Below are 24,604 nucleotides of genomic sequence, written 5' to 3'. Positions count from 1 at the left end.
GCCTGGCTGAATATTGATCCCTCCATTGAACCGTTGCTTGGGCCGAGAATGGGACCACCCCCCCGCCACCACCCCCACCACCACCTTCCCCTCCTCCTCGCTCACCCCGTCACACTCGCACCGCCAAAACCGAGGAAGCAGAGGTGTGCGGTCGGTCGGTCACACTGCGGTGGTTTCGGCATGGCGATCGTAAATTCTTACCCGGGGACCTATAAAAACGTCCGGGTCGACAACAACGACAACAACAACAACAAACAGACAACACAGGGAGCCGTAATGGATGAAAAGGCTGGTTTTTTTTTATAAGTGTGTTGAAGTGACAGGTCCACTTCACAGATAAGAAGGGCAACCATCTGTGTGTGTGGTCACAGGTGGCAGCTTGCTGGACGAATTTACGGCATAAATGGCAGCGGTGAAAGGCGGGCATATGTAGAGGGGAGGGGTGTGTGTGTGGGGGGGGAGGGGGGGTCTATTCTAATCATATTTATTCATGACTATCCCGTTACACATAATCCATTACTACTCCCGTTCGACTCTTTCGTCTGCCGTTTCGTGCCGTCGCTCACTTCTTCGCCTCCCCTCCTTTCTCCTGCATGACTGTGGAGGGAAAAGAGAAAAACTCAGATCAGCCCGAGAGGCTCATCCCCCCCCTCCCCCCCCGCCCTGTTTGAAAAAGAAACTGCAGTCGGAAAAGTTTTAACCGACAAATACAGCAAGGTGATTATTATTTAGGGGCGGGATCCATTTCAAGCGACGTTTCGCAGCGGGAGCTCAGGAAAAAAAAAACGAGTGGAGATGGAGATTTGTCTTTTCGCCGAGCTTTGTCGAGGACGGGACCTCGAGCCGATGGGAGGGAGTGGAGGAGGGGGGGGCGGGTAGATCACGGGAAGTGAAAGTGAAGTTCGGGGCGACGTACCTCGAACCTCCAGCTTGCACTCCACCTCGTCCTGGCCGAGGTCGTTGACGGCCCGGCAGGAGTAGCGGCCCCCGTCGAACAGGCTGGGCCGGCGGATGTTCAGAGTCAGCACGCCCTGGTTGTTCTGCATCAGGAACTTGGGGTCCTCGCCGATGATCATGTTGTTCTTCATCCAGATGATCTTCGGCTGAGGGACAAGGGAGTCGGAGGCAAAAAAAAAAAAAAAAAAAAAAAAAAATAGGCGGGATGCAAAGGGAGGAGGGAGCGTGTAAACAGAGAGCGGGGTGGGGGAGGCGGGGGGGGGGGGGAATTAGGTCAACATTTTTCGGCTTGACAAATCTTTGCCGATTCGGTGGCATGAAAAAAAGTGTGTTCAAAGAACTTCCTGCTCCACCTCTTGTTCTAGCTTCAGACATAAAAATACATTCCTGCTGCAAAGGCATCAAAACCCTCCCTGACTGTTCTCCACTCTCTGTTTGACACTCCAAACTTGTACGCTCACTCTGGAAGAAAAAAACAAAACACAAAGCATGAAATCTGAGGCGAACCCTCGCAGCGCAGCTATCAGGGGCCAACGCAGGTAAACGTGTGTGCAGGACTCCTTCTGTGTTTTCAACCAGTTTTTATGCTACATGACAGTCTCTGCTCACAGTGGCTTCTTTAGTGTGCAGCAGATTTCATCATCCTCACTTTACTGTTACTTTAACCTCATTTTACCCCGTTCTTATATTGTATTTATAGACTAGAAAGCACACTTTAAAAATATCTTCTATAATAATGTTCTAATGTGGACTGATATTTGTATTATTTTGATATACTTCAATCTGGATTCTGCATTCGAATCAGCATCAAATTGCACATTGATGAAAAAAATGCGCGCTTCATTTTAGGAAGAAAAAAAAAAAGAGTCATTTCATCAGTGTTTAGAATAAAAAGACATCTTTTATAACCGGATCTGCACCAAAAAAATAATAGCTTGTTTCTTCACCCGTGGACCAACTTTCCACCAAATATCAGGTCAATATATGGAGTCTTTTTTAAAATCTTGAAAACAGAGTGGAAAAAAATTGCTTCAATTGGAAATGAACTCCAATCAAAAGCATAAAAATGTTTGCTCGTTCCGCCGGCACACACCCTTTCACCCTTTTATGTGAAAGATGGAAATACCTTGGGGTTGCCGCGGACGGCGCAGCTGATGGCCGTGGTGTAACCTGCAACAACGCTTCTGTCCACCAGGGGAGCTGTGAATTTGGGGGAGCGGTGCGTGTCCATCTCCTTGAAGGGGGCCGGGTCGTAGTCCAAACCTGGACGGGGAGGAGAAGTCAATATTAGGACATTTAAATGAAGGTCAGATATCGGAAAAAGTTTCTGTGAATGGATGACGTACTGGAGAAAAGATTAGTGATGTGTTTGAATTTCAATGGACGTGTATCGGTTGGGCGGCAAACATTTTGTCCATCCACCTTTTATTTTTTAGCCTCATATTTAAAAAAGAGGGTGCAGCAGGGGGGGGGGAGCTATCCGAACCCCAGTCCACTGTTTACAGCCGCCTATACTGGGAAAGCTGACTGTTCCTCAGGCCTTAAACAGAGCTCTCTCTGAGGCCTAATATCTAAGGCAGAAGGAAAAGTTGACCGTTTTTGAATGGGAGTTTGTCGGGGCAAGAGATATTTTTGAGGCGGCCCCTAGTGGCTTCTAGTAGTATTGCATTTCAAGGCACTTTCGCATTGGCTTCTCTTTTCACACCCTATCTATTTTTTATTCACAGCCTACGCTCTCAATTTAAATCACACCACAAAATAATTTGGCACGATCGAGCCGAACTGTAAAAGTCAAATCTGCACAAAACGATGTATAAAACAGGAAATGCTTAATTACACTGTAATTGCTCTCCGCTGCTTTGGGACTGTTTTCATATCCAGCCCACATCCCGCTACACCAGCAAATTATTTTTCGATTAGCGGGCTGCCCTTCGAATTATCGCGCCAGGAAACGGACTTTTGTTTTGTCCTGCGGTGTCAGGTGGGCGCTGCGATCAACAAATCCTCCCAGTTTTTACACACCAGACTATTGCTTGGAACACAAAGAGATCGGCTGGTCGGCTGCCAAATGTTTTCTGGTGAAGTAAGCAAATGCAACAACACAAAAAAAACAAAAAACAGTAGCAGCATTTGGCTGGTGGCAGGTGTTTATATCCCAGCCTGGTTTGCTTTCATAATCTGCGGCAGGTACTAAACGCTGTTTAACACTCTGTCAAGGAATATTTGTGTTACGCACAATCAGAGCGAATTAATATTCCTCTAAATTATGTTCAAGTAATTAAAAGTCAAATTCTTTTTTTTTTTTTTTTGCATGTGCAGTTTTAATCACCATCCTTGATACAACTCTCTTTTATTTTTCATTTTTCAGTATTGTACCCATTACATCCCATAATGCTCCCTTATATGTTTTTCTGATTTCATTACCTGTTTTGGGGATGGCGGCGGTGTTCTTGCTGACGCCGGGCTCGTCGCTGAGGCCGCAGATGTTTTCGCTGTACACTCGGAAGGAATACTCGTTGCCCATGACCAGGTCGGACACAGTGCAGTTGGGCCTGCGGTTGTGCTCGAAGACCGTGAACCACTCCTGATACGAGAGACAAAAAGGGGAGGAAGAGGAGAGGCTTACGGCCGGAGGTTGAGATCTATCTAAACTGGAGAATCTCCGATTCCCCCCCCCCCCACCACCCGACATCCCCGTTCCTCCGAGTCCACCTATCGATTCGTTCGACGTAATGACCGTGACGGCGCGACGAGGCTTGAAGGGATCTGGGCTCTTTGCGGGATCTTTGCGGGATCTTTCGGGTTTTATCATCCTCTCATGCTACCTATCGTCATTTCCTCTACCGTTATTAATAAGCCACATCACTTGTAGCCAATTTCAAATGAAATATTCAAAATGAAATATTCAATTTGTAAAATATCTGCCTGAATTCAATAATAGATGCTGTGTAATTGGACCGGGCAGTGCAGTGTCCTCCAGCAGGGCGGGTTTATGAAATGCACCGTCGGTAACCTGGACTGTATTTGCTCTTTTGCTAAATGAAAAAAGTTGCAGGCCTCGATCAACAGATAATCCGAACAGACACCCGGCCTGAAAGGTCGTGAGGAGGCATTTAGGATTTGACACCATAGGTGGAAAAAAAACAGACTCCTTTTCTCACCCGCAACATAAAAACTGCCCTCAGCTGGACTGTGTTGTTGGTACACGTTAACGTTACACTTTTTCGCGGGTTGACGCATGCCGTGCTGCGTTTTAGGCCTTTTTTTTTTCTTTCCGTGTCCCGATTCCTCCCCCCCCTCCCTTCCCCCCCGCCCCGCACGCAATAAAATCAAGGGTTTGTCTGATCATCCCACGTTCATCATTCGGCAGCACGAGATAACGAGCCCGAACACACAGGCAGAGTCATTAAGAAGTGTCCTCGGAGCTGCAGCAGGCGGAGCGCCCCGTCGGCGGCCCCGATCCCAACATCACGGAGTCAGTCTGGGATTACTGTTCATCACAAGCAGCCTAACTTCCACTGAATCACACCGTAACGACGTCATACTCGTCGCAGACACTGTTGCTCAAAAAACATGGTTGATGTCATCAACCATCAACCAGCGGTGACGTCACCGCGTCGGTTTGTGAACGTTACGAAGCCTCCGGTTCAGATTCTGTCCGTCGCCATCTTTGCTGGTTCGGAGCAGGAAGTGACCATATTTGGATGAGCTCGGGGGGGGGGGGGGGAGCCAGCAGTGGATCTGATTGGAAACCTTGACGATACTACGCCCCGCCCACCGATAGCTGTAACCTGACTGCACCACAGGCCTGTCAATCAAACAGACACGCCCCCAAAAACAGGTCTTTTTGAATCTTCTTTTCTAATGAATGAGGGATTATTTTCAGATGGACCTCCAGAAAACTAATAAGAAGGAGCGACTTTAGCTAACAACACCGAGATAACTGGCGGAGGCATTTTATTGACTTTTACGAGAAGCCCAAAGGCTTATTGGAGCCGACCTCTAGTGGCAGCCGGCGGTATCGCAACCAGGAAGCTACGTCCACTTCCTTGATACAGTGTACGACGTGGCTACGGATGATCTCGCCTGACAGCTGTGCACCGCTTCCCTCGTGGCGTACCTTCGTCTTCCGGTCGGCCTTCTGAACGGTGTAGCCGATGATGTCGCAGTTGCCGTCGTCTTTGGGCGGCTTCCACTCCAGCGCGGCGTTGAAGCCCCACACGTCCGTCACCGTCACGGCGATGGGAGGACCGGGCTTCTCTGAGACCAGACATGGAGTCGAGACACAGCTGATGAGACGGCGTTTAATTCCGCTGCACGGTCTCGAAAGAAAATTGCATGCAGTTAGCTGGTTGAGCCGGTTCGAGATTTGACAGATTAGGCAGATTAGAAAGATTGACAGATTAGCGGAGCGGCAGGCAGAAGATCAAGGAGGCGAGCCCGATAGCTGCACACATTACGAGACAAGAAAAACATTACTGGCACAGAACTGCCAAAGAAAGTGCGTTCGTCATCGATCCTCGTGTGTGTGGCCCGCAGCGCACTCCGGAAACACCGTACGACGCAGCGGCGGATTAATCTTTGCTCTTCGCTCTCTCCTCCTCCTCTTCCTCCTCCTCCTCCTCCTCCTCCGCTGCTGTTTTCCGCCCCTGTAATCCTTCCTGTACCGTCGGTGACAGATCAACCGAAGGAGGAAGGAGGGCCCGATCACAGCCTTCTCGTTAGCTCAACCTTCTCAGCGGAAGGGAAGTGACAGAGTAAACCCCCCTCCCCCCCTCTCCTCCTCCCCTCCCACCCCCGTCCTTTAACAAAAAAAAAAAAAACGAAACCTAATCGGAGTCTACGAGAAAATAATCTCAGCGGAGCTCCGAAATAATCCACCCAGAACCCTGACCCAGGGAGACGAGGAGTAAATTGAGGATTGAGCTGGCGGCTGCAGGAAGGCAGGATTAAACCGGCACTTTGATGATTTGCTGCTTGGAGTCTCAGATCTCCCCCCCCTCCCCCCCTGCCCCCCCCCGGGAGAATGAATTGAGGAATTATCATCAAATTTAAAAAAAAAAAAAATACTCTGATCTGAGCTCGAGTCATCATCCTCCATATTAACGGTGCACCTTGCGTTATAATCTTAACGAGAGAACATGCAAGCTGAGAGGCGTGTCGCCGTGGAGACGACGGGGGACCGACCTACGACCTGGATGTCAACGTCGGCGCTGTCCAACATGTTCTCGATCCGGACGGACAGCGTGTACTTCCCGGAGTGGATCCTCTCCGCCGAGCGGATGAAGAGGATGGTGTCCACCTCGCTGGTGCGGAAACCCACCGTTTTGTCCTCCAGGGGGACGTCGTCTCTGAGCCAGGTCACGATGGGACGAGGTTTACCCTGCAGTCGGAGCGAGGGAGAGGAATCAGCGGGAATATTTCAACGATCCGTTCAAGGAACTTGTGAGAAAATGCAGTTTTTCACTGGTGAATCAAGTCTTTTGATTATCAAGGGTCACGTGAATGTTGATTTTTAATGCTGCGGTCCTGACACTGGTCTGAGCTCAGGGATATTTGTTTTCTTCGGCATTAAGTCGAAACTCAAATTATTTACATTTTTGAGACACTTATTTTGTGAAAAAAAAAAGTGCGGTAATACACAATACCTTCATGCACTGTTAGAAACAGGAAACAAAGTGTAACAAAAGCGTAACTGGTGCTGAAAACCCAAAGAAATCGAAACACAGACGCTCCCTGCAGGAGTCTGGTGGGCGGAGTCAGGTCGTCATGGAAATTCAGCTCACCTGGTCCGGCTCCTCTATATAAGGTGGTAGTTCGTGGGCTCCTTTGGTTTCCACCTCGTTTGGATTGTTTACATTTTCACGCAGGTTAAGCTCCTTTTTAGTTTTGTTAAAATAAACATATTTTTTAGCTTTTTTTGGGGGTGGGGGGTTTGGTTCTTGGTTCTTTGCACCATTCAAAACACACAAGCACAATGCATTTGGATTTGTTTTTCAGACACAGAATTAAAGCTGGATATCCACTGTTGTTTACAGTGTGTGAAATCTCTCTGAGTCTTTTTTTTCAGCCCAGTTGCGATTTAAAAAAACAAAAAAACAAAAAAAAACACTTCAGGATTCACTCTCCTTCTTTTTTGGTCCGTTTTCCAAACAAACCAAAAAAAAAAATGTAATTTTGAATGCTTCACAGTCTGAGCGTTCTTGGTTTATATATATAATCTGAAACTTCTGCGTGTAAAAATCCAACAACAACAACAAGAAGAGGAGAGCCAGACTTGGACCAACCTGGAAGGGGATGACCATGTTCACCTTCTCGCCCACCTGCGTGATGAGTTTGGTTCTCAGATGGCGAGGCAGGCGGATCTTTGGATTTTCTGGACGGTGGACACAGGAGACACGGAGACGGATTTGAGAAACTGTGGGTGGCTGTGGGGGCGTAGAGATTTCTAAAATGTACAGCAGGCACAGCTTTTTTTTTTTTGGATGTTGTGTTTTCTGTCTGTGTGAGTCCTCGAGATACAGTTGGTGGTTGAGAAAGGATCTATGAGCTTTATTCTAAAAGACTAAATGGTGAGCTTGATAACGAGGTGTTTTCCTTCCTGATTTATTACGTATTTTCCAACACCGACCCATGATCTCTCTGATGGTGACGGCCTGGCCGAGCGTGGTGGGGGGGCTGCGCCCGGCGATGTTGACGGCCACCACTCTGAACAGCATCTTCTCCCCCACCGGGAGCTCCTTCACCCGGTACTGGTTCTTCCCGACTGGCTGCTCATTGGCCTGCACCCACTGGTCACCTGAGGGGCGAGTCGGACCAGGTATGAATATTGTTCACCTGATTAAAAGACTATAAATGAGAGATTACAAAAGTTACAGGTGCATTAATTCCTTTTTTTGGTGCATGCTGAGCCATCATTAATTCCAGCAGTGCTTTCACCACTGTGATAAGTAAAATAAAATGTTTGCTCTAAAGGTCAATACTTTAATCCATTTCTGGCACTTTTTGGCTCGTGTTTTTTTTTTCTTCCAGAGGGCTAGAAAAACCATCGCCTCGCAAACTCGCTGAACTCCCAAAGTCTCCTTTTACAAGTCTGACAAACAAACCGTACAATTGTACAACTATTCAGACTTGTCTGTTATTGTTCTGAAAATAGACTCATGACTCTTTGAACATGGGAAAAAAAAAAAATAATAATCACTTCATGCGGTAAAAAGAAAAAGGTTTTCTGAACTTAAATGTGTGGTCACGTGACCAATTCTGCGTACGGCTGCCGAGAAACAAGGGGTGGCTCAACTCGCCCTCTGATCGGCGGATCGAACCGATACCATTCGTCGCAAAACCACGTGTCGCGCTCGTGCCGCACGTATTTACTTCCTTCTTTGCAGTACTCGATGATGTAGCCGTCGACGCCGCCCGCTCCGATCCTCTCCGGGGGACGCCACTTGAGCGCGCAGGTGGAGTCCGTCACATCGTCCACGGTGAGCCGAATGGGCTCGCTGGTGGGGGCTGGAGAGAGAGAGAGACGGCAGCGAATTAATGCGTCAATACCCGGTTTGCAATCGGGTTGGCGGGTTACGCCGCCTCAAAACGAGCATCGGCGTGAAAAGCCGGCGCTGATGAACCGTTCGGGCTGACGGCGAGCGGCAAACGCACCGATGGGCATGAAGGGCGGGGAGTTGGCGCTGGGCTGGGAGATGCCGATGCCGTTGACGGCGAACACCCTCATCTCGTAGAGGACGCCCTCGATCATCTTCTTGGCCTCGTACGTGGTGGACTCGTAAACGTCGAAGTTCAGCTTGGTCCATCTGTCCGAGCCGACCTTCTTCCTCTCCATCAGATACCCTGCAGAGAGCAGCAGCGACATACGGCCCGAGTCGTTAAAAAAAATAAAAAAATCTCTCTTTGGAAAAAGAGTTAAAAAAAAATAAAAACAAGCACACGGCGCCATAATAAACAGAGTGGATTCTAAACTGCTGTTCCCTCCTGGGAGGAGGCCAGACATCAGATGTGAACATTGGACGCGGGCGTTTTTTCGCGGGGTACCTTTAATGGGAACTCCGCCGTCGAAAGCAGGAGGGTCCCACGTGATCGTGCCGCAGTCGTCGCCAACCGATGTGCACTTGACGTTCCCGGGAGGGTTGGGCACATCTGGAGAGGCAGGTTACGGTTGGAAAATGGAAAGCGTGGGGAAAGATGAAACGGAGAGAGAAATGAGCGCTGGCATTGGGTGTGAGGAAGTGCTTTTTTTTTTTTTTTTTTTAAGGGTGTAAGATAGAAACAGATGTGATCTGCAAAGTCACCGCAGAATGCAAAATCCAGTGCCTTAAAAAAAAAAAACTAACACAGTCACAGTCCTGTAGCATGTTTACACATGCAAAAGCACCGCTATGCAACTCAAATCCAGACTTTATAGGTTTTTAAAAGACCGACGGCGGAGAATCTACGTTATTTCGAGGTAAATCTCAGTTCAAAGTCTAAATATCTCTCAGCCGGCCAGAAATATAAAACGAACTGAACGGGAGCGAGAGCTGAAAGGAAAAAGGTACAAAACGAGAGAAAAAGCCACCGACCCACGACCCTGATGAACAGCTTGGCCTTGTCCTCTCCGGCGGGGTTCGTCACGGTGATGGAGTAGTGGCCCTCGTCCTGCTTCTGCGCCCCGTCTATTACGAAGGTGCTCAGGGTCTTCCTGGTCTCCACGCGGACCCGTCCCTCGGCCTCAGCCAACACCTGTAAAAAGACACCGCTGAGGAGGACGCCGACGACAGCCGATTCAACCTCCCACTCCGGTCCACGTCTCATCCGCCCTCCCTTTGTTGCCGCGGTGACCAGCGGCCGGGTGCTCGGACCGACGCGCGGATGCAGAAGTGTGTGTGTGAGTGTGTTTACGAGGTGAACGACGCGGATCCTCGCTCACATTGTCTTCTCTCATCCAGCAGGCGGTGGGCGCCGGCTCGCCGGTGATCTCCACGTCCAGGCGGAGTTTGTTTCCCGCCACCACCGTGATGACGTTCTTGTTGCCGGAGCCGGTGTCCAGGTGGATCTTGGGAGGATCTTTAATCAGGAGGCGTGGAGGAGGTTTGGTCATTTGTCAGCAAGCTGGGGCATCTTTTACCGCTTCAGTATGTTTTATAAATCCTTTTAAAATAGATCAACTATAAATCGTAGGCTACGTTGAATTCTGCGACATTATTTTAAAGTAATAATGAAATAACCTTCACCCTATTGGCTGTAGGTGTCCTGAACTGTAGACCAAGACAACGATTAAAAGAATATTCACAGACAACACCACTCACCTTGTCGGGGAACGTATTCAATCTTGATCTCTGAGGAGAAAAATATCCAAATCAGCCTTATTAATTAAAAATGTCGACGCGCTTAAGTCTATATTCAGAAGAATCCTCATATTTTGACTTCGCCCGTCGTTCTCACCCAGGAAGTTGAGTTTTGCGGAGAGAGAAAGTGCGTAGCCGTCGGGGACAAAGGTATAATCTCCAGCGTCTGAGGCCTTCACATCATCAATCGTCAGCTTGTGGGTCCTGGGGACACGTTACCAGATGTTACCAAGGAGACAACACTCGTTATGACCCGCAATTATGCAAAGGACGGTTGCCCTGGCAACGTACTCCGTGAGGCAACATCGCCGAGTGAGAAACATACTAAATGGCTTTCACCTTGTGCGACCGCTGTCGCCTCTGCACATCTCCTGCCATAGGCTCTCTGATGGAGGGATTACTGAGAGAAACCCCAGACCCTCGGGGCGCAGAGGCCGTGCGTGAGGGTGTGTGTGTGTGTGTGTGTGTGTGTGTGTGTGTGTGTGTGTGTGTGTGTGTGTGTGTGTGTGTGTGTGTGTGTGTGCGCGTGAGTGTGTGTGTGCGTGAGTGTGTTTGTGTGTGTGTGTGTTTAGAGGTTAGAGCTTCACAGATTGACGCCTTCTAAAATAAAATGGGTCAAACGACTAAGAAAGCCCTGTGGTGATAGTTTGCCAAGCCATGTGGCAGACAGTGCTTATTGTCACAGCCTTGTGATGTTGTGTGTGTGTGTGTGTGTGTGTGTGTGTGTGTGTGTGTGTGTGTGTGTGTGTGTGTGTGTGTGTGTGTGTGTGTGTGTGTGTGTGTGTGTGTGTGTGTCTGTGTGTGTGTGTGCGTATGCGTGTGCGCGCGCAGGTGTTTAAATGTGTGTAGCGGTACACGGTGGTGTGCGATGCAGCGCTTGAAACAATAGCTTTCTCTCCCAATGGCTGCAGATCGCTGTGATTGAATACCTTCCGATGTGAGTCATCTTGATGCGGTCGCCGGCCTGGACTTCCACGCCGTCCTTGAACCACTTCCCCGTCACCTTTTCGTCGGACACTTCGCACTTGAACACGGCCTGTTCTGCCGACTTCACCGTCAGGTCGGCGATGCTCTGCAGAACCTCCAGCTCCTTCTCTGCAGCCACAACACAACGTGGGTCGATCGAATGTCCGAGCGTTGCGGACGTTTGTTGAGGCGCACGACGCGGACCGTTTTGCCCCGTGTCGCGCGGCGATGAGTAAAATCACAAATATTCTCGGTGTTTGACAAAAAACAATATTGAAATCTAAGTTGAATTCTGTCACCTTCCTTGTAATTCTTGACTTTAAGTAAGAGTTTAACATTTTGAGAAATCTGCTTTGTCTGGTGTTTCCAGACCTACATTCATCATCTGGCCACGCTCCAATCAGGGATTGTTTCCCCTCGTTGCATCCTACTCGATGTCGACCTTGCGTTAATTTTAAAACTACTGGCGCATCCTTTCATCAAGAATACGATTTGCCAATAAATGACTGCGGGTTCAGTCCCTCCATGTTTGCCAGCGTTGCGACGGCCGGTTGTTTCGCTTCATCTCGCTCTACCACCGACCGCCATTGTTGAAACGCCATTTGAAAGCATAGCGCTTGACATCAGCTTAATCGCTTTTGGCCACGCCCACTGATCACTGATTGGTCCACCACTCAGAGGCTGAACAAGCCTTCATACGAACGGGGTTTCCAGACTATAAGCACAGTGAAAGATGACTGATGTCAGTCTCATCGTAGCAGAAACCGGCGGAGAGTTATTAGCTCATCAAAATGGTTACGAATCGACCAGCCGGCGCTCGGTTAGATCGAACAAACAAACAGAACATTATGTGCTGGAATATATTTCTTGGCCAAGCATCCAGTCCAGCGAGCTGTTCGGCTGTCGCTTCATTCTCAGACACCAGAGTATTAAAGATCTTCTCATCTAACTTTCCACAATAAACCAAAAAAGCTCATTTCCAAAAAAATAATACAAATGCATGTAGCTTCAGCCTTTTAAACGTTTACTATTATGAATAATGAAGGGATTACCGCTTCACACACTAATGGCAAAGAAGGTCATGCATTCATCTATCTCGGGAAAATAATTGAGGAAATGATGAACCTATAGATGTCAGCACCACTGTGGGATGCTGCAATAATGAGGTGCCGCTACATCGCGAGCCGTCTATTTAGCCATCTTGATGTTTTATCAGCCACCTGATTCACAGTAACTTACGTCTACTTTGTTCTCTGCATCCCCATCCTTCAGCTGAGGAGGAAGGACGGCCTTTCTCTCACACTCTAATCAATTTGGGAGACTCGTCTGGCTGGCGAGTGTTCAAGACGGCCTCGATATCTGGAGCCCGATACCAATTTTGGAGGTGTACGAGAAAATTAGTATGACGAATAGTGTGATGAACTGCTGATACAAGGGTTTAATGAAGTAGTATCAATTATGACATGAGTAATGACTAATTTATGGCTTTGCATGCTTGTCAGAATGGAAAACATCAACATGCGCTGATTCAATTTTCTTTAAGTTGCTAAGTGAGGAGTCGTGTCTGAAATAATCAAGTTTAAAACAGCCGATTCCATTTTAACACACTGCTTCAAGCATTTATAGTTTAACGTGTATTTTAAATGATGTATCGCTTTCTGGCTTTTTGTGTTGCCAGTTTTGTGTGTGTGTGTGTGTGTGTGTTTTAAACCTGGTTAGCTCAGACGGTAAACACTGGAGGATAAAGTAGGACCGAGTACCTTCCACCTCCAGTTCCGCCTTCGACTCCCCGCCGCTGGTGAACGCGTAGTACATCCCGATATCCTCCGTAGTAGCTTCATTTATGATCAAAATGTGCCTCTTCCCGTCCTTTTTAAACCTGTACTTTGAACCTGCCATTTCTCTGTTCAGCTCAACGCCGTCTTTCATCCTGTGGAGAAAACACACACACACAGACACGCACATTATAGCACCGGGAAGGGAAGAAGGGCCACTGATTGACATGTTGGCAATGTTCTACATGGCTGGAGCCTTCAGGGATCACAAAGCTTTTGGCACAGTTTAAAATGGTGCAGGAGGTGAGCACTTCTTCAAATACACTTCGGGAATTGTGTAATAATTTAAAGAACAGCTCAGAGAAAAATTTCCTGTGAAAAGTTACCCGTCGTATCGCTGCAGAAATTTTCAACAAGCAAAAAAAAAAGAAAAAAAAGATGTTTACTATCATATAATCTAGTCTGGATTATGTATTAAGTCCACCGAGTCCTGCTCATAGAAAGTGCGTACTCACACTCGACACTCTCTGCTGTTGTTTTCCATGGCCTCCGAACCTACTGTCTCCGGGGACCGTTTGTTCAGTCATACAGGGATGACGATGACTTTCATATCATATAAGAGAGGACACCGAAGGGCGCATTAGCTCACCATTTGACGTTGGCTCCTTCCTCAGACACTTCCACCTCAAACTCCACCTTCTCTCCCACCACGGTGTGAACGTCATCCAGCAGCTTGGTGATGGTGACCGGAGGCTCTGAGGACAAACGGATGGCTTTGAGTCGAACCTCCTTTAAGACAGCGGAGGGGCACTGAGTCATTAAACACCCGTGCGAGTGTGTGATGGAAATCGGCCGCACGTACCTAAATCACCAGAGTAACACCGACCAGGAACATGAGAGGAGGATAAAAGAAACACGTCTGGAAGCTCGCAGCTCTTTAGTAGAGTGAGTAATGCTTTTATACGTGCCAAACTACAACAAACTAGAATTACCGCCTAGAGGTTGTATGCCTCCGCTAACCACTGGAGTCGTGGTTTAGATTTATATCTGTCTGAACCCGTGTAGTTATTGAATGCACAGTGACCTTGACCCTTGACCTCCAAAATCTAAACAGTTCATTTGCAAAAATTCCCTCAAGGCGTTCCTGAAAAATTGTGTCCACAGGCATTGGTTAATGTGAGGTGACAGCGACCTTGACCTTTGACCTTAAAACACTAAAGTCTTATCAGGTCATCTTTGGTACTAAGTGATTGGTTTTGCCAAATTTGAACGAATTGCCTCAAGGTGTTCTTGACGTATTGCGTTCACAGGAACGGGACAGACAAATTAAGGGGGACGTGAGGTCACTGTGACTTTGACCTTTGACCACCAAACTCTTACGAGTTCATCCTCGGTATCAAGTGAATGTTTTTGCCAAGTTTGACCAAATGTCCTCAAAGCGTTCTTGAGATATTGCGTTCACGAAAACGGAACAGCAGACGGCTATCGCGTGATCTCCACTAAAACATGGTCTGTTTTTATCATCTAAGTCAAACACAGTTAAGTGTAGTTTACTGAAAGAGCAGCTGAGTGTGCTGGATATATTTTAATATCAGCTATAATTCAATTCCAATAAATAAACAAATAGAGGTACAGCAGTTTGGTTGAACGCAGTTTTGTCTGATATTAAAAATAAAACACAGCTTGCTGGATATCAAAATTATTCAGAATCAAAGCAGCAATTTCTTTGTTTGATAAATATTTCCATACAATTTATTGATTTCATCTCTATGAGCTCCAACTTCACTGTTTTATTTGACGGTAAACGCACGTCTGTGCTTCAGGTATTTTAGTACTCCGTCCTCCTCAGTGGACGGGAGGTAGATTCAGATTTGAATAACAGCGCGATATGCTCCTGAAGTCCTTATCGCAGCCACCAGACGCGCCCGTCTCGCAGAGGCGGGAGGAACCTCGAGTCTCCCCGAGGTGCTCAAGAGTCACATTGTGCAACCGCATGGTGTGATGCTTGATGCTCCGCGAGCCTCGGCTATTTGTCATCGTCAGCATCCAGTCCCCCCTCCGGACGTCTCGGTTCACAGACTCTCTGAACCTCACACACGTGTACAGTTTGACTGCGCGCCTCCATAAAAGTTTTGTGAAATGAGTCGTTCACATTTTTTTTTTTTTAAATAAAAATAAAAAATGCAACTTCCCTCAGGAGACACAGCTGGAAAAGTTTGGCACTGAAGAAGCCCGGTTGGCGTTCAGGGGGTGGGGGGGCTGGCGTTTAACTCTGACCGTGAAATATCACCACACAAAATGAAATGCACGACTTGATGACGTGATCCCATACGTGTGGTGTTTTATACGGAGTAACTCCCTGTTTATCTGAGCGTGTTTCGATTTAATGCACTGCAGGCACAACTGTGTGTAATCTCAACGGATCTCAATGTAATCTGCTACTGAGCAAAAATTGGCTTTTTTGGCATGACGTTTCAATTTGAGCGAAAACAACGCACTTATCACTCGGCTTTAAGAATTTATCGTGACTTCAAAAACCTACAAAGATCGGAGAAAAATGAAGTTAGACTGCGTAAAAAAAAAAAGAAGGAAAACAAGGGTTTGTGCCAGCTGGTTGGCTGCTTGCCCTGATTGTCGAAGGGTGTTAAAATGACCTGTATTTACATTTAAAGTGACCTCTAGTGGTCGTAGTAATTATGACGGGCACCATGGAGGAAGTCTTGGTTATGAAGACAAAAACAGTGTCAGGAAACAAAGCAGGGATGAGATGGATGGATCAAACACAGGACCGCTGTTTGTTTCCAGTGAGGCCAAATGTCAACAACGATTTATTTGAACTAAGATAATGTATTTGACGTACGTTACGTAACTGACGTACTTATTTCAACCGCGAAGCATTGATCTTCTCCTTGACCCATCCAAGTAGTTTCGTGGCCTCGGCCCGAACCAAACTGCGACAGCTTTAGCCACGTTGTTACCGTGACGACGACGGGCGCTCAAAACTACCATACCTGTTGTTCAGGGAATCCGTGGAAACGAATCCGTTCTCGTACAACGATGTGTTGGCGAGACAAATTCCAGTTCACATCTCTACCGTCGTTTGGGACGAGTATCTGACCCGTTTTAACTCGAGCCGAAAATGTTTCTCGTCTGAGCGCGTCTCCAGGAGTCATTTTTAATAAATCCTGTAATATTAACTAACCTTTGTCAGCGTGCAAATGTTCACATGCATCTACAACTAGTTTCTCATTTCACAAACCTTTACGCGTGTTTAATTTGTGGAACAACATTCGCCCGAGATCCGCTTCATCCCACAACACAGCCGAAGCCCGAGCACTTTATGTTTCTTCATTTATTTATTTTATTTTAGGTCTGTGACTGCTAGTTTTGACCGGCCGTCAGCGGCAAAAGCTCCTGATGTAGCTGTTTGAAAACACATGAACGATATTTTTTTTTTTGTCTTCACGAACGCCGGTTAACGCGAGCGCAGACACGCCCGGAGCTGCGGGGACGGAGGTGTCTGAGCTGGAGAGCTTCAGCCTCCGATAACGTGAAAGCAGGACGGGCAGCAGCGAGCGCACTGAGGAAAGCAGGGGATTAATATAGAAGCAGGAGACCCAGTTAAATCTATTAAAACATACACTGAGGACACGTGACAGACATGAAGCACTTAGTGTGATGGGCCCTGTTCAATCTAAAATGACATGGCTGTAAATAAAATCACATCACATCATATCAGTCATCAGTAATCAGGGTTTCCCATCTAAGTTGCTCTAAGCCGGACTTTCACTGGCTAAAAAGCCAAAATTTCACAACAGAAAAACATGGTGCCATTTTTCTGACCAAGACGGGAAACCACGACAATTGTTCTAAAAAGGTGCTAACGCCGATATTGAAAGAGTTTCTAAAATTCCCTTGATCAAAAATGTGTATTTTTAATTTTAAAATGACAACAGTATCGTGTTATTTAAATATCCTGTTTACCACGTTTCCCATTAAACCACTAATAACTCCACGACACAAAGAAATACTTGAGCTTCTTTCAAATCTGAACGCCCAAATTTGATGGAACAGTCGAACAAGCGCCGAGGTCATCCTTCCAAAACACGCGCGTCCGTCAAACTCTAAACAAAATGTGTCAGCGCGTCGGCACACGACGGCAACGACGCGTGGCAATAAACAAAAGCGTACGAATTTCATTCGCCACGTAGCCGTTCAAAATGCGACCGCGTGGCACGAAAGCGTTGGAAATAAACAGTCGACAGACAGACGCTGCCTCCCGACGCTCGGATCGCAGCGTCGGCTGAAGCGAGGAGAAAAAAAAAAGAACAAGGCAAAATAAAAAAAACAAATCCTTCCTGAAAGCAGGATTCCTCCGAAGACAGTGACTCATTTACCTTTGACCAAAACCTCCGTGAAGCACTTCTCCTCCCCGACCACGCACTCGTACACCGCGTCATCCGACAGGTTGCACTTGTTGATAGTGAGGGTGCGCTTGTTGCCCACGCTCTCCATCACGTACCTGGACGCACGGGGAAGGTGGTGGTGGTGGCGGTGTTGGTGGGGGGGGGTGGGGGTGGGGGGGGGGGGAGGCAAACAAAGACAGAGAGAGGGAGAATAATGAATAACTGCTCTCAGCAAATCCAGTTTAAACCACACGGCTCGAAGACATCGCAGTGACTCACAGTTACAGACCGAGACAACGACTCTGCACTTTATTTATTTATTTTCTGTTCTGTTCTGTTCTGTTTTCTTTTATTTATTTATTTATTGTTTTTCTCGTGGAGACCTTCAGAGCACTTCAGTTTTCAGCTCCCACACTCGTAACGCATTCGCGGCTGCAGGGAGGAAACAAGGTGACAGACATTAAAGGGGCCGCGGCGGCGGCGGCGTCGCGAGCACACAACGGGAGGCAGCGACGGCGGAAGATTTCCATGGTTACGATCACAAATCGGACAACTTCAAGGTCCGTCGGTATTAAGCGTAATTTGATTACTGGGTGAGCGGTCAACCGACCGGTCGGGCTTGCTTGTGTGGGAGCGAAACACGGTGTTCAGGATGAAAATAGCGCTCGCTGCGAATCTGGTTTCTGTAAATGAAGCTGCTGCGCGTTTGTTCGCGGGCCTCGTTGTCTAAAACCTGCGCTTCACCCTTTTTTTTTTCTTTTTTAAGCTCCGCACACCCACAGTCGTTTTCAAACTGCTGCTCCGGCTCCACAAGTTTTAAACAAATTGCACAAACAGCACGACACGATAAAATAATCATCTGAAGAGGCACTAAAAAGGCCCAAAGTTTGTCGCGATAACGGCTCGTAAACGAAATCTATTCACGTTTTATTTTTATTTTTTTTGTCTTGAATTTTTTTGGGGGAGAAAAAAAAGAAACAGGCATTCTCAGTAAAAAAAAAAAAAAAAAAGGACAAAACTAAATTAAACTCATTATATGTGCCCAGTTTTAAGAAAGTGGTAAGATACTGAATATTAACATCTCGTCTGCTTGTAAAAAAAAAAAAAAAAGTACAGACGACGAGGATTGAACCGGGAATATCCGCATCCCGGCGGGTTGCAGCCTGCAACCTGAAACATCCTTATTTTTTCTGTTCTCAACGGTCGCGGCCTGGAAAGACCTCCAGGGACGACCAGATTAAAGCCCCGCCTCCCCGAATCAAACAAAAAAAAATACCAGAAGAGGGCTGCCTCACTTTCCATTAACGACATGAAGATTCTTGAAATAGCAGATGGTGTGAGCCATTGAAAAAAAAAAAAAAAAAGCACTGGTAACAGCTGCACCCTCTTCAATAAAACACCAAAAGAAGCCTTTGAAGGACGAGAGAGCAAAGAGGAGAGCGACACCGACGCCGGATAAAACTCAGCAGGGTAAAGAGGCTGAAAAGGAACATACGTCTTACCGGTGGAGATAAGTTAACTCTTTACAGGACGATCTCAGCGGCGTGGACGGCGTTGTAAAAAAGTACGCAAAATTCTGTTTCTCTGCACTGTTTTTTGGTTGTTTTTTTTTGGAATCGCCCTTCTCGCTTGCGACTGCTACGTCGCCCTCTCCACCACGCCGACGCATTTCACGCTCACTTGGTCGACGGTTTGATTTCCTGTCCGTTTTTGAGCCACGTGACGACGGCGTCGGGGTCGGCCACCTCCACGGTCAGCTGCATCTTCTTGCCCTTCTCCACGGAGTAGCTCGAGTCCAGCTTGGTCAGGAAAGCTGGGAAAAAAAACAAAAACAAAAAAAAAGCCTTTAATAGCCAAAATAATCCACAAGAGTGCCAACCGGTAGTGCTAACAGTACCCCCCCTTCACCCCCCTCCTCACCGTCACTCGTCTTGGACTCCATCTTCATCTTCTTCAGCATCTTCAGCATGCCCCTGAGGTCCGTGATGCCGTACTCGAAGGCGATCTTCTCGTAGTCGCAGGGCTTGGCCGCCTTTAAGATTTCCCACACGTCCACTTCCTCTTTCGGCCCTTCCTTTTTCTTCGCCCTTTGGTTTGCGGCGACAAAAACAAGAGCGTCAGCAAACGTTCGGGGGTCGATGACGCATTTGGGGGAAAAACTGACGAGGAACTCGCCTTTTCTTGAGCAGCGCGCTGAAGTCCAGCTCGCCGGCGTCCTCGCCCGCGTCTCCCCTGCAGTTTGAAAGGAGACAGAATTTTTACCGCCGTGTTTTTTTTTTTTTTTTTTTTAAGATGTGCTATTTACACGGTTTAATGGGATTACGAGAAAACAATAACATACAGTACATTCGGTGACGCGTCCCCTTTTTATTCCGCAATTTACAGAATTATAAATAGACGTAGAAATTCAATGACACCATTAAAAAAAAAAAAAAAAAAAAAAAGAAGACACGAACAAATTAAATAAAAAGATTTGTGCGCGTCGATTAAAAGCTTACCCCTTAAAAATAGGGACGAGTGGGAACGGAGGGCGGATGGAGCGTTTGGGGACGATGAGCTCCAGCGTGCCCTGGATTCAGGCGACGGACAAAATAAATCACAGCAGACGAGCAACGTGGAAGCAACAGGCACGACGGAAAGAAGCTGCGAGCCGGATCCCCGACGTGCAGCACGCCGAGGTCCGCGTACTCCCGCATGCAGGTGGAATTTTTTTTCTCGATCTCGTTCGTTATTCTTCTTTAAAAAGAAATGCCTTTTTTTTTTTTTGGCGGCTTTAACATCTTCAAAAACTGAAAAGTCGGTGCCTGACGCAAGTTTCAACTTTCTTATCAACTTCCCGTGTCACGGCGAAACATCAAACTTAGCCGCATCGCCCTGGCTATACTATATAGTATAGAGTATATACTCTATACTGTCATCTTCATCGAGTATATACTCTCTATACACTCTATACTGTCATCTTCATAGAGTATATACTCTCAAAAATGAATTTTGGGTCACTTTTTGGACGACATGCTATAGTATGACTTTTCTTTGAATATTTTGGACAACATACTTTGGATATTTTGGATGACTTTTTTTTTTTTTTTTATCACTTTTTGCAGTATGACTTTTTTTCTGAACTGACATGCCTCAAGTTACTTCTCACTGGGAGAAGAGCAACCGCTCTAACCAGTACACGATGACAATTTTGTCTGAGTTTTGTATTTGCGTCTGTTTAGGGGGCGCTAGCGAGCCATTTGGCCACGCCCCCTTGGGGACTCCACTGAAATACGCACTTTTTCGCCGGGAGAGACGGGTGTACCGACTTTTAGGAGGGTTTTTTTTTTTTTTTTTAATACGATAAAGCCGCCAAAAATGCAGTTTGTTTACGGAGAATCATAATAATCGCTCGAATAAGAACAGGGCTTCTGTTTCATGAGGAATAATGTCGAGAACGCACGGCGGGGAGGGGGAGGGGGGTGAAACTGCATCCGTTTCCCTTGCATTAAAACCCTTTATTACCCCCACCCCCCCCCCACACACACACACACACACACCTGCAAGTATAAGGTGATGGGAGAAAGAAGCATCACGTGGTGCCGAGTCATCAGTCACCCTCTTTGCGCTCAACAAGGTGACAGCGCGGCATGCGCTAATAAATATGTCTGCAGGATGGAGTGCTTGTTGTCGTCCCCGGGGGAGCGGCTCTGGCAGCTTCCTCCGGCGTGGGGTTTTGTTTTCCCGGCGTGGCGGGGGCCAGATTCAACACCCTCGGCGAGCAAGACAAACGCCAATAAATCCAAAAAGGCGTTCGGCGTGATCGCGCTCGTCCTAAGGATGAACGGTTCATCCAAGGGTGGCATTCATCCACGTTACCCTCTGCCGCAGCGATGGGAGCAGAAGAGGGGGCGGAGGTGGTGGTGGTGGTGGTGGTGGGGGGGGGGGGGTAGCGACCGTCGTCAGACCGCCGAACGATGGAAAGCGGGACGCCGCGGTTTTAACTCGTTTAAAAGCACTTTTTCCAGAAGCTGCACAAAAGCTCATCGATGTGAAAAGCTGGACCGAGAGGTCGCACGGATCGCAGGTCGCCGAGACGCTCCGCGGTCGGAGCGTGAGCGGCGACGGCCAAGAAACGTCTTCGGCGTGACGAATGCAGCGTGACCAAATGCGCGCAGGCGAACACGCGAGGGATATTCACGCGCGTAAATGCAAACTTTAATGAGTGCAGTACCGAAGCGACACACCGCGGGGGGGCCCTTCACAGCTTTTATTCGTCTATTTGTTGTTGTTTTTTTTTTTTTTAACTGCGTCCCTTTATTTCTCCGCGTCACTGTTCTGTTGCAGAAATAAGACGAGTCAATCGGAGCCCACCCCGCAATAACTTCGTCGGTCGAGTCCATTATTTTGGCCTTCGTGTCTGCGTCACGTTGTCGCGATACAAAAGGCGGAACGGACACTCGCGAGCGTCCTGCGGGACGCCTGCCAGACGTCCTCTGCATGAAGCGGGATCCTCCGCTCTCACCTCCCGGAGGCTGCGGCTTGCCTCCACGTAACGAAGTGTTCAACACGCTCGTGCGTCTCCGCCAACATATTTGGGTTTTAACCAGCTTTTCACTTTTCATTTATCACGCGTACCGAGCGACCGACCCCCTTCGCTCCCTCGCTCCTATCGGACGTGCCGCAATACGACGCTGCCTTTTTTGCACGTTGCCTCTCTCCCCCCCCCCCGACCCCCCCACCCAGGGATTACAAAATGTGGAGCATCGAAGGTGTCGGAGGGTTTTTTTCAGCTGGTACGTGCTGGCGCTCAGGACCGAGAACAGCTGAGATCGAAAAAAAAAAAAAAGGAAAAGAAAAAAAAGCTAATTAGAAAAGCGGCGGAGTCGCGGGACGCTCGCGTAGACACGCTGCACGCGACGCAGGAGACGAGACGTAAATAGACGCGTTCGGAGACCGTCGGTGAGAAGACGTGTGAATCGGAGCGCACGAGAGAACACGGAAAAAACCTGGAGGGACCTTCGGGTGATGTGTGAAACACGCCGGGGGAAGAGGGAAAACAAAAAGTGTGTGTGGGGGGGGGGAGGAGGAGGGGGGGGGAGAAAGATGGCAGACAAGCGAGAGGACGGACGGACGGACAGACAGACAGACACGGGTTGAGACTGACAAGACGCCCACAGGCGGCGATGTACAGAGGAGACACATTGGAGACAGTGTGACGGCTGACACGTTGAGTCGCCCCCTCCTCCCTCCCTCCCCCATTCGCCGACACTCACGATCGCTTAAACGCCTCCAAGATGTTGTCCTCGTGGTCGTCTTCCACGGCTGCAAAAAAAAAAAAAAGAAGGAGGACAGAAGGAGGACAGAAGGAGGAGGAAGGCTGGTGAGAGCTCGGGCGGTCGAAGGAAAAGGAATAAAGGACCCGGCGACCTCGCCGGGCCGCTAAGTGATGGAACCCAACGTGCAATCGCACTCGCCGACTTTATTGGCTGACAAAGCCGGTTACGCGGCGAACGGCGGATGCGGCAAATGGAAGATGACAATAATGTGAATAACGTGATTAAGCGTCCGTCCCGCAGACCTTACCCTGCACGGAGACCTCGAACGTGCAGCTGTCGCACTTGTCTTTGGCGGTGACCTCGCAGCGGTAGCCACCTGCGTCTCCGTCCACCAATTTGATGATGCTCATCTGGTAAGTGTAGATCTGACAAGAGAGAGAGAGGTGGGGGGGGGGTGATATGCAACTAAATGAAAATGATATATGCGCGCTACGTGCTAACCCAAAAGGCGCGGTTAGACCAGAGATCGGTTCGGGACGTCAAAAAAGCCGTCGTTAGCTTCCTGAAGGTCAAAGGTCATAGCGACACCTGGAAACAACCGCGTACCTTGGTGTTCCTGTCGTAGGACTCTTTGAACTGCAGGTGCTTCCCAGCTTTGCTTCCCAGGTCGAGCCACTTCCCCTTCAGCCACTTCATGACCGGCTTCCTCGTCAGTTTCGAGGAGTCGACTTTCGCCACAAAGGTGACGTCCTTGCCTGCCGAGAACGAAGACGAGACGCGGCGATTAATCGGCCATGCTCGAACTGTGATTTGGCGGTAAAATGGCCTTTTCATTTTTGGATGTGATTCGGGGGTTGCCGTTTCTTCACCGGACCTTTCGTCGCCGTGACGCTCTCCGGACTCGCCACGAAAATGCCGGTCGGCTCGGACGGCTGAGCGCCTTCCCCCGGCGCAGCATCTGTGACGGGCGGTCGGGACGGAGGACAAAATTACAACGAGGAAAAGACGATCTCTGACGGAAGCGGCACAGATTTTAGACAAACAACAGGAGACAAAGGCGACCAAGCAAACCCCTCAAACCGTCTGTACTCCTTCGGTAAAATGCCCATTTGATGATTTGACGATCATTTGGGAAAATGGTGTAATTGTAGGATAAAAAAAAAAAAAAACTCAGAGGTTTTTATGTCTTTTGCGGGATTATTGAGCGCTGAGACGGAGCAACAGTCTCTCTCTGTGAGTCTAAACCGTTTTTTGCGTTATGCCTGAGCTGTTTCGCGGAATAAACCTTTCGGGACCTTCAGACAAACGACGGCGGGCGACATTGGAGCAGACTGGCCAACAGGGAATACAGCAACTCCTCAGATCGCCTCTGAAGACGTCGTAGTACAGTTGACTCTCTGCGATCATCTGCCACCTCGGCAGAACATAAGCTGAAAAGCTTTACGGTCTTATCTTAGTAATAAAAAAGAATAAAAACTTCTTTTTTTTTTAAATGAGCCGCTTTCATCCGCTCGCTTGTTTCTTTTGCGAGTGAATCGACGTAACCTTTTTTGTCAGGTGTTTGCTTGTCAGTTGATATGCTTTACAGAAACGCAATTTCTCTTACCGTCAGGAGGCAGCTCTGCATCGGGGGAGGAGGGGGAGGAGGTGGGGAAAGGGGGGGGGGAGAGAGCGAGGAAGAAGTCAGGTCTGTACAGTATCTGTTCAACACCAGCGTTAATTGGCCCGACGATAACCTCGACTTCAGGTGAAGAAAACTCTCACATTAAATCAACGTGCTCTCACGCTCCAAAAAAAAAAACCCCACCAAAAAAAACCAAACAACCCCTGCACGTCTTTCTCTCTCCGGTTCCAATTAACAAATCCCAGTTTCTTCTCCTTAAAAGAAACACAGCTGTTAATGA

The 24,604-nt window shown here is 48.1% G+C and overlaps 1 protein-coding gene across 1 annotated transcript in view; it reads right to left on the bottom strand.

Annotated features, from left to right (window-relative positions):
* Positions 1–480: 480 nt before the first annotated feature.
* mybpc2a (myosin binding protein Ca) overlaps positions 481–24,604 on the bottom strand; it is a 41,796-nt gene continuing 17,672 nt past the window's right edge. Inside the window, exons 2-27 of the mRNA XM_069708972.1 lie at positions 23,575–23,658; positions 23,307–23,455; positions 23,008–23,125; positions 22,698–22,746; positions 19,618–19,674; positions 19,363–19,529; positions 19,123–19,255; positions 17,434–17,558; positions 13,686–13,791; positions 13,022–13,191; positions 11,225–11,390; positions 10,393–10,499; positions 10,257–10,286; positions 9,878–10,014; positions 9,531–9,690; positions 9,004–9,108; positions 8,614–8,802; positions 8,332–8,466; positions 7,589–7,756; positions 7,245–7,333; positions 6,145–6,340; positions 5,078–5,217; positions 3,382–3,541; positions 2,084–2,220; positions 917–1,103; positions 481–597 (exon numbers count right to left, since the gene is read on the bottom strand). Coding sequence (XP_069565073.1) covers positions 563–597; positions 917–1,103; positions 2,084–2,220; positions 3,382–3,541; positions 5,078–5,217; positions 6,145–6,340; positions 7,245–7,333; positions 7,589–7,756; positions 8,332–8,466; positions 8,614–8,802; positions 9,004–9,108; positions 9,531–9,690; positions 9,878–10,014; positions 10,257–10,286; positions 10,393–10,499; positions 11,225–11,390; positions 13,022–13,191; positions 13,686–13,791; positions 17,434–17,558; positions 19,123–19,255; positions 19,363–19,529; positions 19,618–19,674; positions 22,698–22,746; positions 23,008–23,125; positions 23,307–23,455; positions 23,575–23,658 — 3,299 coding nt within the window. The 3' untranslated portion in view covers positions 481–562. The remainder of the gene's footprint in view (positions 598–916; positions 1,104–2,083; positions 2,221–3,381; positions 3,542–5,077; positions 5,218–6,144; positions 6,341–7,244; positions 7,334–7,588; positions 7,757–8,331; positions 8,467–8,613; positions 8,803–9,003; positions 9,109–9,530; positions 9,691–9,877; positions 10,015–10,256; positions 10,287–10,392; positions 10,500–11,224; positions 11,391–13,021; positions 13,192–13,685; positions 13,792–17,433; positions 17,559–19,122; positions 19,256–19,362; positions 19,530–19,617; positions 19,675–22,697; positions 22,747–23,007; positions 23,126–23,306; positions 23,456–23,574; positions 23,659–24,604) is intronic.

The sequence above is a fragment of the Brachyistius frenatus genome, unplaced genomic scaffold (assembly GCF_029030835.1).
Source record: "Brachyistius frenatus isolate BFR_SWC_R1_liver_20210118 unplaced genomic scaffold, ASM2903083v1 Contig_80, whole genome shotgun sequence".
Taxonomy (NCBI): domain Eukaryota; kingdom Metazoa; phylum Chordata; class Actinopteri; family Embiotocidae; genus Brachyistius; species Brachyistius frenatus.
This window is presented reverse-complemented; position numbering and strand designations above follow the sequence as displayed.